General features: G+C 39.1%; 1 protein-coding gene across 1 annotated transcript in view; it reads left to right on the top strand.

Annotated features, from left to right (window-relative positions):
- The window catches only part of gabrb4 (gamma-aminobutyric acid type A receptor subunit beta4), a 52,111-nt gene that overhangs the window by 26,858 nt on the left and 8,586 nt on the right, over positions 1–16,667 (top strand). Inside the window, exons 3-5 of the mRNA XM_085363512.1 lie at positions 5,748–5,815; positions 7,992–8,212; positions 16,227–16,309. Coding sequence (XP_085219638.1) covers positions 5,748–5,815; positions 7,992–8,212; positions 16,227–16,309 — 372 coding nt within the window. The remainder of the gene's footprint in view (positions 1–5,747; positions 5,816–7,991; positions 8,213–16,226; positions 16,310–16,667) is intronic.

Raw genomic sequence — 16,667 nt, 5'->3', positions numbered from 1 at the left:
ACTGGCAAGAAAAGAAACACATTTATATCTTATTCGTTTAAAGCAGTAGTTCTCAAAATGTGGAATGGGACCCACTGTTGGGGTCCCATCACAGTCACTGCAGGAGCAAGGGGGAAAATATGGAGTGAATGAGATCACTGACTGATTTGTATTTTAAAAAACAAAGATGAGTTTATTGATCCTTTGCCTTTTATTGACCTTTATTTTAATAAAATTCAACCTGATGAAAATTGTGCAAGTTTCTCTTTGGTGCCTGCCTTTCAGTAAATGTGACCAGCATAAGCTTCTCCATCCTTTAAGATAGCGCTACTGGTCTTTTCATCCATTATTTTAACTAAATAGTCAGCGTCCTTCTGGGGAAAAAAAGACAACAACATACGGAGGTCAGCCTTGAGAGTTTGAGAGTTCCTTTCAAACCCGATGTCATGACTGATGAGTCTGACTGAATTCCAGGACAGGACACTACTTGACCAAACAATAATGATTTGTCATCATTGCCACCATCTATAGTATATTTATGGTCTGTTTCAATCTAAAAGGCAGCATCATTTGCAAAATTACCATTCGAGTACATTAACTACAACTTAAAACTAGCAAACGAGATTAGAAATCCTTCAGGTTTCCTGGGGGTCACACATGAAGGTGGAATTAGGATTCTTTCTCATAGACTGCCCCCTGCTGGCCGCTAGAAAAAATGTAGGTTTAAAGCACATTTGTATCATATTCACTTTTCAGACCCAGAGGCAGTTGCCATCTTTTATTTACATGCTATGGGCATTAAGAAGACTTCAGTCTAGTCACCTCTGCTGATACTGTGAAAGCTTGGGAAAATATTATACATTACATCTTAATGTCCACCTAAAAAAAAAACACACTAAATTGTGTTGTGATGTTAGAGTACAAATTCACCCAAATCAAATGAAGAGCAAATAAAATAAGAAAAACATAGTATTATGTTTATAATCATGATGCCCTGCTACAGAGAACCCATTTTAAACACTTACATTTAAAATGATTAATGTGATTAATTGATTCTTTACCACCAACAATGCTCGCCTTTACAGTCAACCCATGTAGCACACACGCACAGGAAAATCTTCATGCTGTTAGAGCATGTGGTCATTACACTGCCATGCGAGTGGACATCAAAAAACCCCACAGGGTGACTTTAATTTAGTAAAATTTCAGTAAATCTGTTCTGTTCCCTGAGTGATGTCCCTGTGCCCAGTTTCACGAGGAACCACATGAGGAGAAACCAGTAGGCGACTAAAGATCAACTCATATTGTTTTTGCCTCTTTTCCATTTTAATGCACCACATCTATGCCCAGACCATCATCAGACATGTGCTACAAGCTGTTCCTACTGCGATGCTGGCCAGCAACCCGTCAGCGAGCCAGAGCAGGCTGACACATTCAGAGGCTTCTTGAAAAACTTAGTGTTACACGCTAGTTCGCTAATTGTTCGCACACAATATGGCTTGCCTTGGGACATTATGATCTCTTCCTCTTATTCGCACCCTTCTTTTTCCACAGATCCCAACCTTTGATAAATTATTAAAAAGACAGACTAAGAAATGGTTGGAAACATTTGCAGCGGAGAACAAGAAAGTATGTGGTGGCTACTGTTGGGGTTTTTTTTTTTTTTTTTTTATGAAAATCAACGTCTAATGGTGTTTGTTTTCGTTCCAACTTGTGAAGTGCAAGTGCAGGCAACAGTTTTATTTCAAGAAAGCTGTGGTAGTGAAGTGAGTGACTCTGCTCCTCTAAAGCAGGGTCAACATATGCAGAGGGAGACAGGGAGGGAGGGTGGGAGAGAGAGAGGTGAGATTTGGTGCTTTCTGTTTTCATCTAGCGAACGAATGTACTTTGGCATCTCTGGGGAAAACAGTTGCTGGTTGCTTTCACAAAGTGTGATGGAAAATGGCCCTATACCCCCTTCCATCATCCATTTTTTAAGGAAAAGATGGGTCAGGAAAGATGACAGAGCTTTAGGGTATTTAGAGTAGTGGGACGAGTCAAAGAAGAAGAATTTGCAGAGTATAGGAGAGAACGTGTGCGGGTCTTTCAGTCAGATCCCCAGAATAGTAGCAGATTCATTCATGTTATCACATTTTATCATAAAATATCATAGAATGTTTGTATTGTTGCTGTTTTTTGATCGTCTGATTCTGTTGTGTTTTACAGCGGACATCTGATATGCCTTTTAATTCTCTAAAGCCATAGATTGTTGCAGTGAGGCTTCGGGGGTTATTTCATGACCCTCAAGATTGCACCGATCAGGCATAGTATTATGAGCACTGACAGGTGAAGTGAATAACACTGATTATCTCTTCATCGTGACACCTGTTAGTGGGTGGGATATATTAGGGAGCAAGTGAACATTTTGTCCTCAAAGTTCATGTGTTAGAAGCAGGAAAAATAGGCTAGAGTAAGGTTTTGATAGGTAGACGACTGGGTCAGAGCTTCTCCAAAACGGCAACTCTTGTGGGATGTTTCTGGTCTGTAGTGGTCAGTATCTATCAAAAGTGATAATACTCTCCTGGGAAACCTTGCTGTCCTGCCATCTATGTGGATGTTACTTTGACACGTACCACTTACCTAAGCATTGCTGCAGACCATGTGCACCCTTTGATGGAAATGGTACTCCCTGATGGCCATGGTCACTGTCAGCAGGATAATGCGCCCTGCCACGAAGCAAAAAGTGTTCAGGAATGGTTTGAGAAGCAAAACAATGAGTCTAAGGTGTTGACTTCACCTCCAAATTCCCCAGATCTCAATCCAATTGAGTATCTTTAGGATGTATTGTACACCCAGGTCCGAAGGCTCCACCTCTCAACTTACAGGACTTGAAGGGTCTGTTGCTAACATCTTGGTATCAGAAACTACTTTACACCTACAGGGGTCCAGTACAGGGTCCATGGGTCTGGGCTGTTTTAGCAGCAAAAGAGAGACCAACACAATATGAGGCAGGTGGTCATAATGTTATGCCTGATGTGTAGTACGCAAATGGTAACACAGTTCTAATCCCATTAACTAATTTGCCAATCCAACTATTGTGACCATTTAACATATGTGCTAATATTTCATACATGACAAAGCTGCCACAGGTTTTGTTTTTAAATTTAACAATGTTTTACCCACACATGTGTGTCAGTACAGTTACACCTATAGGTTGCAGATGATAGTTTAAGCAGAATGATGCACTGAAATGTGTAACATAAGTGTCGTTAAGGAGGAATGAGGTGCAAAATGATTTATTGGGTATGATCGTGATATAAATCATTTGTTTTAGCCACATTCAACAACTGTCTTGGCTTCCTGGTCACGTCAGTGAGCACTCTGTTCTGAATTGCTTGGAGATCTCGGACCCCGCTGTATTTTTTTTTAAAAAGTTGTTCCAGAGTGCTGGAGTACAATTAAATGTTCTAATGCGGTACACAATTAAATATTTAATAAAGGAAGTGGATGTTGCACCAGTATGAAAAGAGAAACACAGACAATCTGTCAGTGCCAATTGCAGTGTTATTTAGTATAATTGATGAAGTTTGTCAAAACACAAACAGTTTAAATAAGTCGATTAGTCATCAAAGCTAATTCTAGCAGAAATGTTTATTTCATTCACCTTTCTGCTGAAACAAAATGTTCCTAGTCATTATGTTGGTCAGAGTTGGTCATGAATTAGACTGCACAGTTTGTTCCATGCTCTAAGCTACAGAGGCAAGACATAAAGTTTATGGATCGATGTTTGTATCACAGAAACACACACTATAGTTATTGAGAGCAGACTGACAGGCTAGATTGAACTCTATTTTTAGCCATAATCAGAAGCATAGTCATGGGGACTCTTTATGCATCTAGACTCTGTATGGTGAGATTATTTGGGCAGATCTGGGTTATGTTAGTGATTTTTATACACTTAAAATCCTTATGGCCTCTGAACTGTGCAAGTTTCCAACCTTTAACATCACCACAGCTCTCGTCATCTAAAGCAGCTGTCAACTTTTTTTTTTCTTATTAATATATATATTTTTTATTTCAGAGTGTTATATTTTTAGAGGATCCAGAGGTGAAGTCTTAGATCTGTTTTGGGCAAAGAATCTGTCTATGTGAACTTGTGCAGTATAACCATCAGCTGTATGTCACTCTCTGACTCTGTGACTCACAATAGGCTATAACAATATACATATTCATAAAATGTGTTAATTATATTGTGTTATTACAAAAAAGTAATTATTGGTGGTGCTTTCTACTTGATACTTCTGTCCCAATGAAACTCCAAAAAAAATTTTTTCGCTTTCAGTACCTATTACCAGCAGCTAATGCTGAGGAATCTCACTGTGCAGTTAAAACTGTGCAGGAAATGATGGCCTAGTAAACTTTTATTTAAAAAAGAGAAAATTCGAAGAAACAATCAGCATAACAAACCAGTCATTGCTTGTGATAAAAAAAAGTTATCATGCCGTCCTTATTCCTTTCTATTTTCTAATTAATGTGTGCCACCAGTCCCTGAAAAATGATATACTGTAGATGCAGTATATCCATGCATATGATATACAGTAGTATATCACATGCAGTTCACACAGCAGCAGTGCACTAATAACGTAGCTATCGCATTGATTCATTTTAGTAAAAAGCTATAAGTCTGATGTCTTTCGGGTATGTATGATGATATATTAGATTGTACACACTGCAGCAGAGTTGCTTTTTTTCTTCTCGTAGTTATGATTCCTATGCAAATGCCACTTCCACTATAAAACTGTGGCACATCATCTGAATTCCCTGATTCAGCTTTGCCACATGAACCAATCACTGATCTGCTATTGCTGTTTCTGTTTTCCGTGTCAGCAAATTATATTTTGTGGCTCCATCAACCAAAATAAAGGTGACTTAGTTTGAAGAACAGGGAATGGGAAGGCTGTATTTTGCACCAATAAAACACTGAGAACTAATGGTAACAGATCTGTTCCCCCAGTTAAGGCCAATGCAAGGCATTAAGAAAAGAACAAGCAAGCGCTTATTGCAGTTATGTATCTACGTTTTTTAGTGTTACAGTGTGCCTTCCTGTATTTGAGGCAATGTCTCATGCGTATTCATGACTGTATACAGCACAGTCACATGGTGTCACTGGCTGTTGGTTGCAGCGACTGTGGTTTTATGTGCACTGTGAATGCATACACCTCGTAAACCTAAAGTTGTGTGACGACTGAAATGGGTATGTGGTTATTGCATTTGTAAGAGAGTCAGCATGCATATCTGTCACATGCACTATAATCATGTAAATGAGGCGTGGTTCACTCTTTTCGTTCTTTTACATAAACTGCTAGTATAGAAACGTGTATGTACGAGAGCATTTTCTCCGTGTGGTTTCAGAGGCTTCTGAAAGGGGCTCATCTTTACGCTGGGCTTTGCATCCACCCACTGGCAACTGCACATATTAAGCACTAACCTTTATATTTGTGCTCAGTGTGATTTTTTTTGTCTTTTTGGGGATGGGGGTATTTGAGCTGTTGAACAAGGGTACAGTGCATTTTCGGTAAAAAAAAAAAAATGGCTGTTTTCATATGCAAAAACATAACACAGTGTCGATTTTTGCATCAGTCAGTACACAAAATCTGATGTGGCTGGGTGGATGCTGCTGAATTTATCAAGCAGTTTAATGTTAGAGCATCGCTTCAAAATATGTGTGTTTAAGAAGAAAAGAAAAAATAAAAGCGCTTTGGTGACGCCAAGTTTTCCTTTCTCCTCAGGTCCTCCAGTCGTCGTAGGAATGAGCATCAACATAGCAAGTATAGACTCCATCTCAGAAGTAAACATGGTAAGTTCAGATCTCATTGTTTTAAGGAGGGCTTCACACTAGGAACTCCCAACCTTGCAAGAAGAGACTAGATTCATGCTAAACCATGCAAATATTAAATATCAGATACCAAAATTCCCCAAAAATATATCTCAAACACTCGCTATGAAAAATATCTGAATATTTCTGTGTTGACTGTCACATCTATTTTTATTTATAGCCTGCAGCACATTTAAATAATAAAAGATGATCCAAAGTGCTTTAGAGACAAGCACATTTAAATTCCAGGTCTTCAAAATTAGTGTTTTTTGAAGACTTGAAAATACATGAAAAGCTTAAAGGTGTGTTTTGGTGTGCTCACTAATTACTGTGGTATCCGATCACAGTGATTTAGTGGTCAAATTGCAAATTAATGATCATTCTAATCAGTATTGGCAATATTATCCCTGCATTTACTTTGCATGGGATCACTACCAAGTAAATAACTATCACACAGCACTTGCAAATACCAAGGCAAATACTTGCTTACAGAATCAGCAAAGGCAGGATTGCTCAAAGGCTTTCCAGCTACAAACACTACTAACTGTGTTTTGTACAGTTCAGTTGGACTGAACGGCCACACAGACTGTGGATACGTGTGATGGTGGACAACCGCTTCTGCTTGTTACTGAATGAGACACTGAGATTTGACTGCAGGTTCTTTTTTCTTTCCTTTTTTTCATCATTACTCCTCACACTAGTTTGCAGGTAATATACAACGTGTTCGTTTGCTCTGACAAAGACTGTCAGAGAGGCAGGCTGGAGTACTGGATAAGGCAATATGGCTGATGTCTGAAAAATGACATCATCCTGTCTCTTAGCGTTCTTTTTCTTTCACTCAGCATGATATAGCCGCCCACATAGTGTGGCAGCTTTTTAAAAATTATGATTATTGTTGTTATTTTCTGCTGTATGGCTTTTTTTTGCTTCTGGAGTGATGGAATAATTTTCCAAAAATTCAAAGTTTATTTGTGATTTGACATACATCTAACAATCCCCTAAAGTTGATTCTGTTCATCTGGGCGTAGCGTTTTGTAGGAGAAATATTTCATCACTCATCCAAGTGACTTCTTCAGACTCAGCTGACTGCAGGTTTCCCCAATCTTATAAACAGTACATTTGCATAATGACTGAAACCAGCCCACTGAAGGAACAACGGGCTGGGAGGTCAGATGTCAGGTTAATTACGCAAATTCTCATGACCATTGATCAACAACCACTAACCAAAACCCACTGATCAATGGCCATGAGTACCATTCACAGAGAGTTGGGGAATGGCTGCAATCACAGCATCAACTTTTGGAGATTTACTTTCCTGGATGATTGAGAATGCATCAAGACATCTAACAATCAGTCACTCAGACTGATTATTAAAAATTCACGGTCTTAATGAAACAAAAACATAAAATGTCAGTGTTTTCCGCCCGTCGATGCGTTTGCAGGTTTTTGAGTAGCAGAAAATTTCATTGGGTTGTGTTTTTTAAAATGACGTTAGAGTGCCTTTCCTCAAATTTGCATCTAAAATTGCTGATTATTAATGAGAAATGTCACTGAAAGGGGTGATTGAGTTGTTTATCAGTAGTTTGGTTTAGTTCTCATTACGAGCCCCGTGGCCATTCATTTGTACACGGGTGAGGCGTTTTCTGAAAAAATATTATGTCATTAATAATAAATCAGAAAGGAAGGATACCAGATCTCTTAATAGGCATCATGCTCAAATGCAGAGTGTGGGTAAACTTGTTATTTAACTCTAATAATCTGAGATGCATCGAAAGCCGCCGTTTTGGTTTTTTTTGCACTTTGTAGGTTTTACATTAAGCGCCTGTACTCGTGTTTTTCTCAGCACTATTAACAGCACAGCCCTTTGGCTACAGGGGATACATTAGCTGCAAGACGATATTTCTCCACTTCACTGCATTTCTCCTCCTAATCCTTCTCTCTCACGCTTTTCCTTAACACAATCAGAAACATTAGATGTTTTTTCCTGATCTGAGATTCACTTAAGCATCTTCTAGTTTCTTCTGCACTTAACTTTTGAGCAGCAGTTAATCTAAAACAACTGTCTACTTTTCCCCTTGAGTACAGTTGAGTACTTTTTTGTTTCTTTGTTTGTTTTTTGCCTGTGGTTTATGTTGGTTTTTCCTTTACTTCTTCCCAGGACTATACCATCACAATGTATTTCCAGCAGAGCTGGCGAGATAAACGGTTGGCCTATGGTGAGCTGAACCTAAACCTAACTCTGGACAACCGTGTAGCAGACCAGCTTTGGCTCCCTGACACCTACTTCCTTAATGACAAGAAGTCCTTTCTTCATGGTGTGACAGTAAAAAACCGTATGATCCGACTGCACCCTGATGGCACCGTCTTATATGGATTAAGGTAAGAGCAGTAAAAACGCTACGCACTACGTGGGTTGCTGGTTAATTTTAATGTGGCTTATCAGGCAAGCATCGGTGCTGTGGATACATTGTGCCACACTCTTCTGTCTTTCTTTTTCTCTGTTTACCGTCCAACTGTTGTTTTATTTGCTTTCACATCATAATAGCAATGCTGTGACACTAAGAGTGCAGTTAATTTTTAGGTTGATGACTATTGGTTGCTGCGACCGTGTGAAATGAACTTTTAAGTAGACCAGGTCTACAACAACCCGCAAACAGTCTCTGTCTGCAGAGCAACTTTGGTATGTCAGGCTGGGAAAACATGGCAATAGGACAGAGTCAGTGTACTATCAGTTTGCTATCATGTCCTATTGAATGGGGTCAAGATGGCAATTACATGTAATCTGTTTGTGATAATATCCAGTTAATAAAGTAATCCAGCCCAAACCAATTCCTCCAAAAACAGTGACATAGGTGTTCCAGGACTTCAACTTAACTACAAAATGACACAGGTACTCACCAGCCTTGCTGTTGAACAGCAATATAACCAAACTACAACCAGTTGAGTTGATCCCCCTGTTGGAAAGTGGCCTGTCACAGGCGTGCCCTTATCAGTGAATACTGACTCAAATAGATAGCAATGCGTTTGGAAGTTAGTTAGTTATTTTGTCTGCAATCTGTCTGAGACTGACTGTTTAAGTCAGAATTGCTTGCCTTCCACCAGGCAACCTGTGCAGTCACCTTGCTGTTGCCACAGCTATTCACAGTTGGGCACCAAATCAGAAAAAAAAAAATCAATCCAATCAACTTGCAACCACCAATCTTTTACAAGGAGGTTGCTTTCCTGTCTTTGCTGTAGCATGACTGAGCCATTTAATGTTAATACAGATGAGACTGCGTAATTATTATTTATCATTTTTATCATTACCAAAGTTTGTTACACAGCTGAACTTAGAGGCAGATTGGCTCTTGCAGTCTCAACAGGTCAAGTGAGAAGGAACTGGACACCATGAAATGTCCCAGTGTGAGTGTGGCTATGTGCAGCTCCATTTTCCTCAGCAACTGATTAGAAATCTTTCCAGGATGTTTCTCTGCCCACAGCCTGGAAGGAAACTGGACAGAGTTCTTGTTGCCTTTTACATTTTACTTTTATACTAGAAGAAGTCTAAGCCCCAGAAAATATAATGTGAGCACAGAAAAACATTCCACGTGTGCCAGTAAAGGACCCGTCTCACTGTGACCATAAACAGCATTAGCCGTAAAATAAATAGTACAGCAGAATCATAAGTATTTCGATATTGCTAAAACTTTTGCAAACTGCTGAACATCCATACATACAGCTCTTACGATCACCTGAACAACTGTTGCTGTGCTGCCGGCCATTTCCTTCATCAAGTGGTATATTTTACTAACCTTAAACCACATTTAAGCTGGAAAAACAAGATCACCTCTGCTAGCCCATATCATCTGGTCCTTTGGCAGGATGAAATATGACAGATTTATTTTTGGTAACAACAAACAGACTTTCAAGTTTTATTTTTAAAGTTAATGGTCTGCAAAGTTATAAGCTTGACCTGAAACAATCACAATGTTTTGGAAGCAGTGACGAATACATTAAAGCAAAGGTTCATTGACCCAGAAAGGCTAAAAAAAAAAAGGTTTAAAATGCTCACCACCTCAATGTCCCAGATCACTGTGACGAACCAGACAATTCAGTCAACAGCAAATGCGCACAGAGGGACCCATCTAAAAATCCCCTGGGCACTGCTTAAAGTAAGGTTTATGGAACTCACAATGGATTGCTGCTTTTCTTAACACAAGTTATTAAAATAAAGTAGTGTGACAGAGGCAAAGAAGCTGGGAAGGCGTTTTGTTCACCGAATAAAGGAAAATGTCAGCGACAGGGTTTACATCATATGAAGTAATGAATTATTAATGCGATAATCAGCATTCAGAAATGCCAAATTACCAAATTGGTGCTGACACAAAAGGAGATGTGACTGCAAAAGTATTTCTTTTTCTTCTTATGACTCGTCACAGGGCTATTATCACTTCAACAGAAATGCATCCTCACTGATGCAGAGGTGGCAAACAAATATCTGTGAGACGGTTTCATCTGGATCTACTGTGACAATTCCACACAGGCATGCCAAGCTAATTTTAGCTTCTGACCAGACAAGTACAATCTGTACTTGTGTTTCTGTTCTCCAAGTCAGGAATAGGATGAATATATTATTTTAACAAAACAAAAAAAAAGAGTTGCTGTTTGATGGGGAACGTTATATATCCAACATTGTTTACATACATCCAGCTGATGATCACATTGGGAACGACTAGAGGGGGACTTGGAGAGTACATCCTTTATGAAGGCGAGTACACTATTTTGGTATTTTAAGGAAGGGAACTTGAAAAAAAGTATTTAAAATTGTTCCATGCAGGTACTAATTAAGCAAACAGAAAAATAGCACGGACAAAATAGCATATACCAAGTGAAATCTCTGACTTTACCCCATTAAATATTTAGCTTTGTTAGTTTTTGAATGTGTGTGGAATAAAATAACAACTTTGTGCAGCGGCCAATTTAAGCAGGTGGAGACTTGTGCCAAAATGGTACCAAATGACACTGCGCCACCTGATCTGAATAAACATTCCCAGCTGCTCCACTCAGCGCAGCTCAACACATGCAGGTTCCTCTGCGCCCGCAGAAAGAGGCACAAGGGTAGCAAAAATGGACCAGAGCCAGAAGAAAATTGCATTACACCTGCATTTGCACTTCGGCTGGCTTTTTATTCCGCATGCACGAAATGGAAAGCGAAGTCCGTTCCAGGGGATTTTAACGTCAGCTAATTCTTCAACAGCTCGTCCTGAGACGTACTACAGTTTGGTGTTGTCTGCTGTAAGCTGTATAGTAGATGGTCTCAGATTTGATTTTTGTCAGCAGTGTGTAATTAGAAAAAAGTGCATAATCGTACATGCAGTGGTGATTCCAGGGCCTTTATAAGCTTCCCATGAGCGTGTAATGAAATTGCTTTCTTGATTTGTTCGTCTTTTGCCCAGAGGTTGTGAGGACAACCAGAACAGACAATGCACAATAAATGTTTGTAGTCTGAGTTCAAGCTAATTGATTGTTGTGACTCTCAAATCAGAGTGCCTGAGGTTTTCGGTGTCTTTAAATGGATTTTATTGCAGCCCCTCCCCGTTTGAGTCTATCCCCCACGTCCTGCTACTGAGCACGACGTGGGGGATAGACACAAACTGTGGACAATCACATTAAACACGCTACTGCACCTTGTCCTGTTCTCTACCCACTCACTGTGAAATGTGCTAGCACTGGTGTGTTTTTTTGTGTTTGTTTTTTTTTAAATGTGCTTTGTTTCGTACAACTTACTGTGATTCTAATCTAACTTGCGTTCTTCGACTACTTCTATTTTTATAATCATTTTGGGTAAAAGCTTAAAAGTGTCTCTGCTTCACAAAGGCACCGTCATTTTTTACCCACTGATGTGGCTTTGAGTGTTGAATGGTGAATGATTCTTTGTACCAGCAGCCTTTGTTCTTCCAGATTACCAGTCAGATTGCACCAACTTTTTTTTTAAATCAATTTTTCTCATGATCAAACACACACGAAAAAGATATTTTAAAAGATGCTATATTCAGACCTATAACTCGAAGACTACTCTGTTCTGCGCTACAACTTAATTTACTTTAATAAAGTAAACGGTAATAATTATCCTTAGTTCTAAATTTTCCGTATTGTAATACATAGATTGCAATGGAGAGTTGTGGATGCAGCAATGATCAATGCTCCAAGAATGGTTCAGATCACAAACCAGTTCTTCTGATGTGACAGTCTAACTAGGCTTGTGCATAATTTCAAAGTACTTGTGTCTCTTTTTTCTCGTACAGCAATAAATTTCAGTGGGATAAAAGGCACTTTTTGCCGCGTTACTTTTATTCATAGATTTAATTAACATTTTTTTAGGGTAATACTTTAACAGGATTATGCACTGTTCAAGTAATAGTCCATACAGTTTAGCTTTGAACCCTTTAAAGCAGTTTTAACACTTCAGTTTCTAGTATATATTTTTTTAATTTCAGCTATTGCTTGAGGATCAAGTTAGGTACCCATACATGCACCCAGAACAGTTTTCAACTTAATATTTTGAGTTCAACACTTACTTGAAATGCTTGTGACACATGAATTATTATTGCTGTGCTTGCCCACAAGAATCCAGAGATGAAGGAATTGTATGAATGCAAATACAAAAAAAAACAAACAAACAATGAAATTCCATCATTGCAACATTTTGGTTCTTTAAGCTCTTTGTTTTCGGTTGTACCAGGTAATTCTACAGATAGATTTGAACCTTGTGCTTTATTACGTATAACAAACCGCAAAAGATGCATGGGAACATCAGGGTGTTGCACGCAAAGTCACTTCCAACATCACTAAAAGAAGATGTATTCAGTAAAAAACTGTTGAGCAGGTTTTTCTAACTTGCCAATGGGTTCAGAGGCTGAATCATCACCAGCAAACCAACGAGCCAATATGAGCATTGAGGGCTTTGTTGAGCTAAGCTCTCGCCAGATTGTGTTCTCTCTCTTCCCGTTTCTGTAAATCTGCTCTCTCATGTTGCTCTGTTTATTAAGCCAAGCATTGTGATACTACAGTGATCTTCTTTGGTAAGCAAACTACCACACAGAGATGGATACAGGAGTAGACTGCGTAGGCGTCACAACTTTTGCTCAGATATCTGAAAGCCTACCAGTCTGTAGTGCCGAGCCTCTGGGATCCACCTCCAGATTGCTTTTAGTAGTGGTGTTATGTTGGCATAATTCTTTGAAATGAGTGGAATGAACCTTTTATTTATTTATTTTTTATATTACTGGCTGCATACTAGTCAGCCCTTTTGTTCATGAATCATTTTTGCAATGCAGTGACTTAAAAGAAGCTGCAAAGTTCCATCAAAACAGAATTTTGACCACAAAGGTTTCTTTAGGCGTTAGATGCCAATTCCAAAGGCCGGCCCATTGAGATGGCTCCCTTCCCCATACCTCACTTTCGTCTTTTACCTCCAAAGACAACTAAATTGCATTGCATATAAACTTAAAATCCAGAGCGTAGAGAGTGCTGAGTGTCAGACTGCAGTGCATGCACAGGTCTGAGGCTGCTGACCATCTCTTGTGGGACTGGAAGTTGCTGACCTACATCTGCTGACATTTCCAAATCCCAGCCCCTCGCTGTGAGCCATCCAAGCTCGTGCCTACTCAATGATGATTCTCTCCTGACTTGTTAACTGTCACATATAAAGTCAATTTCATTTCTTGTGGGCTTCTCTTCTTTTTTTTGCCGAGGGGTAAAGAATTCATTTCTGTCCATTACTCTGAGCTGCTGTTTCTGCAGCTGCCTGGATTCCACTGCTCCGCTGTGCTGCTGTATCAGGGGTATTGTCTTTTAAGAATAGTAACAGTGTCTTGACAGGATTTGTCTTCCTGTTTATGATCAAAAAGGACCCATCGTATTAGTTTTCTCTGGAGGGGGGGGGGGGGGGGGGGGGGGGGGGTGGCTCTCTTTTTTGGATGTTTTGTTAATGTTTGCTGTGCAATCATGAAAAAAAAGAGAGAGTTATGATTTTAACCTTATTTATTTTAATTAATAATTTTAACTGCAGTAAAGGAAAATGTTAAATTGATCATTTAATCAATGTAAAAAAACAACACAGTGTTTGATGGGATTGCATAAAACTGCAGATATCTGCACTTCATGATGAATAATCTATAGGCAAGAGACAAGATTATTGATAATGGAAACTGGCTGCTTTCTGTTTGCATGAGGCTATTAGCTCAAATTCTGTTGACTCCTTGAGTTTTCAGTGCAATTTCAGCACCAAGACCAAACCTGGCTAGTATGTAGACTATCTATAACAGAAGCCCCAAATGATTTGAAATGATCTCTGATAATTTATCTTTCTTTTTTGTCTCCGTGTTCTTTCTGCGGTCTGAACTGCAAAGGACTCAACTTTTAATATGATGATGCCTTTTTAAAAAAAACCATCTCATAGGCAAGTAGTAGTAGTAGACTGTAGTGATCACAGGTAAAGGTATGTAGGGAGGTGGTCTGGGTGGATGGACAGGTTTGCTAAACACAAGAGGAAACATTCAAATGTAACCCAGGAGACCTCTGTTTGTTTCCAACTGGTAGCCAATGTTTCTTTTAACTGTGAATGTTCTACTTTTTCCTTGTCTTTATTATTGTAATCATGATATCGAAGGACTGCTGCACTATCCACTTTCAGCTGTTTATTTTATCTATGAACTTCAATCCCAATTGTATGTTTGCATAAATCTAGTTTACTCCAAACCCTGGTCTTTCTCTAACATGGTGTTCATGGTGCTCATATTACAAGTGCAGGGAGAAACCGACTAAATGGACTCATATAGCAATTCTAAACTGTAATTATTGTTAACTTTGACTTTTTTCAACTTTTGGTCTCGAATCACGATTGCCAAGGGACCTTTTCTGTTAATGTAATTAGGCATGATGTTATCTTGTCACAGTGTGTAACAATAGTGGCCCTGCTATACCCTCTCAGCAGAAGATCACTGTGAGACAACAGGGAGGTGCGGTACAGTAGAGCAGAACAGCATGCAGATTGAACAGCTTACTGCTTGTGCAGCAGAATGCAGCACAGTGTTATTGTGAATAATAAACACATACGTGTCGCACACTTTGTTTATGTACATGTATAATTTTCTTTACCCTTCATGGTGCCTTTTGCCATCATGGCTTTAGTAGCCACACATGCTGGGGTGTAAATATAGCCAAATCAGCTTCAGCAGAACATATTTTGTTTTCCAGTTACCTGCCAGCAGAACTGTGTTCACGCCACCATGACCAATTTACAGACTCTGTGTTCAAGCAATATATTTCCAGCACAAAGAGCTTATTATCTAATGTATTTCTAATTCTAGTTATGGTAGATGGTTGTGTATATTTTCTTGCTATATTAGTATAAAACCATGGACTCTGGCAGCATCTGTGGCTTATATGATTCAGTGTATCCCGAAAGTATTGCATCCTCTAAAAGCTGAAACTTTGTGAGGTGCTATCATGCTCTCACATGAATGTGCTGCTTGCTTCTGTCACAAGGCGATGACCTGAAAGTTAATTTACTGTAAATATATTTTACTTGCACAGGGCAGCAGTAAGCAAATGAGAACTGGTGTGATGAACACATACCAGCTGGTATAAACCGCAGAAATGTAATAACTAAAATCTGCTGCACCGGTGAATATCTCAAAGACCCCCACATGTGTAATTTGTAGCCAAAGCTGCTTTCCCGTGCGCCTTGATTTATTGGCATTAAGCTACTATGCATACATTTTTCTAAAGCTACCTGGCAGAAATGCATATCTCAGAGCAAGCAATAAATAACATAAATCGACAAAATCCTATGCAGGCTCTGAGCAGTTAGTGATCCACATAAAACGAAATAACGTCACCAGACCTCAAAAATCACAAATGTATAAATCACACTGAAGTCTCACATTTTCCCCTTTATAGAAAAGAACCTACAAAGCTATGTATGTTCAGACCCATAGGGACAGATAGAGTATTGACAAACTGTCATCAAATCAATGACCTGCAGAATAATTACTCTTAAAGGGAATTTTGATTATGGAATCGTCATACTAATGGTTCATTATTATGTACAACATGACAAATGATGACCTCTATATTAAAGGAGAAATATAAAAATGTCAAGAAAAGGAAGAATTTGAAAAAAGAAAATCTACTTCCTGCAGATCTCCTGACCATGAGCTTCACATGTGCCGTAAAAAGGTTAATGCAAGTTTTGGATTCATGCAGGATTAGAACTTGAAACTTCCAGGTAAAGGACCACTCCTTGCCCCACTGCACTATGTCTTCCTTGTTGTTGGACTTTTTACTACTCCCCTCATCTGGTCTTTTCTGTACCAGGTCTTCATGTCTCTATTCTGTCTTTGTCTCACAGGATAACCACTACTGCTGCTTGCATGATGGACTTAAGGAGGTACCCTCTTGATGAACAGAACTGCACCCTGGAAATTGAAAGCTGTGAGTAATGCAAAAGACCCTTCAAAAAAAAAATAACATACCTACAGCCATAAGTATAAATTTTTGTTCTCAGTCAAACTGTGCAATGCTCAGAGAAATAGCAAAAAACCCAAGAGCTACTTCTCAGACCCTACAGGCCTTAGTTAGCATGTTAAATGTTAAAGTTCATGACACTACAATTAGAAAAAGTATGCAAGAATGCACTGCATTTGGAAAAATCCAAAAAACCATATCAGCACAAACATGTAGGCACGGTGGTGGAAGGGTGATGATTTGGTCTTGTTTTGGAGCCATGACCAGGACCTTTTCTGTATATCAAATGATTGTACAATCAAATGTGAGGCCCTCTGTCTAACAG

Source organism: Diplotaxodon limnothrissa, linkage group LG10, assembly GCF_057381915.1.
Source record: "Diplotaxodon limnothrissa isolate DT_005_m linkage group LG10, D_limnothrissa_male_GT1.1, whole genome shotgun sequence".
NCBI lineage: Eukaryota > Metazoa > Chordata > Actinopteri > Cichliformes > Cichlidae > Diplotaxodon > Diplotaxodon limnothrissa.
This window is presented reverse-complemented; position numbering and strand designations above follow the sequence as displayed.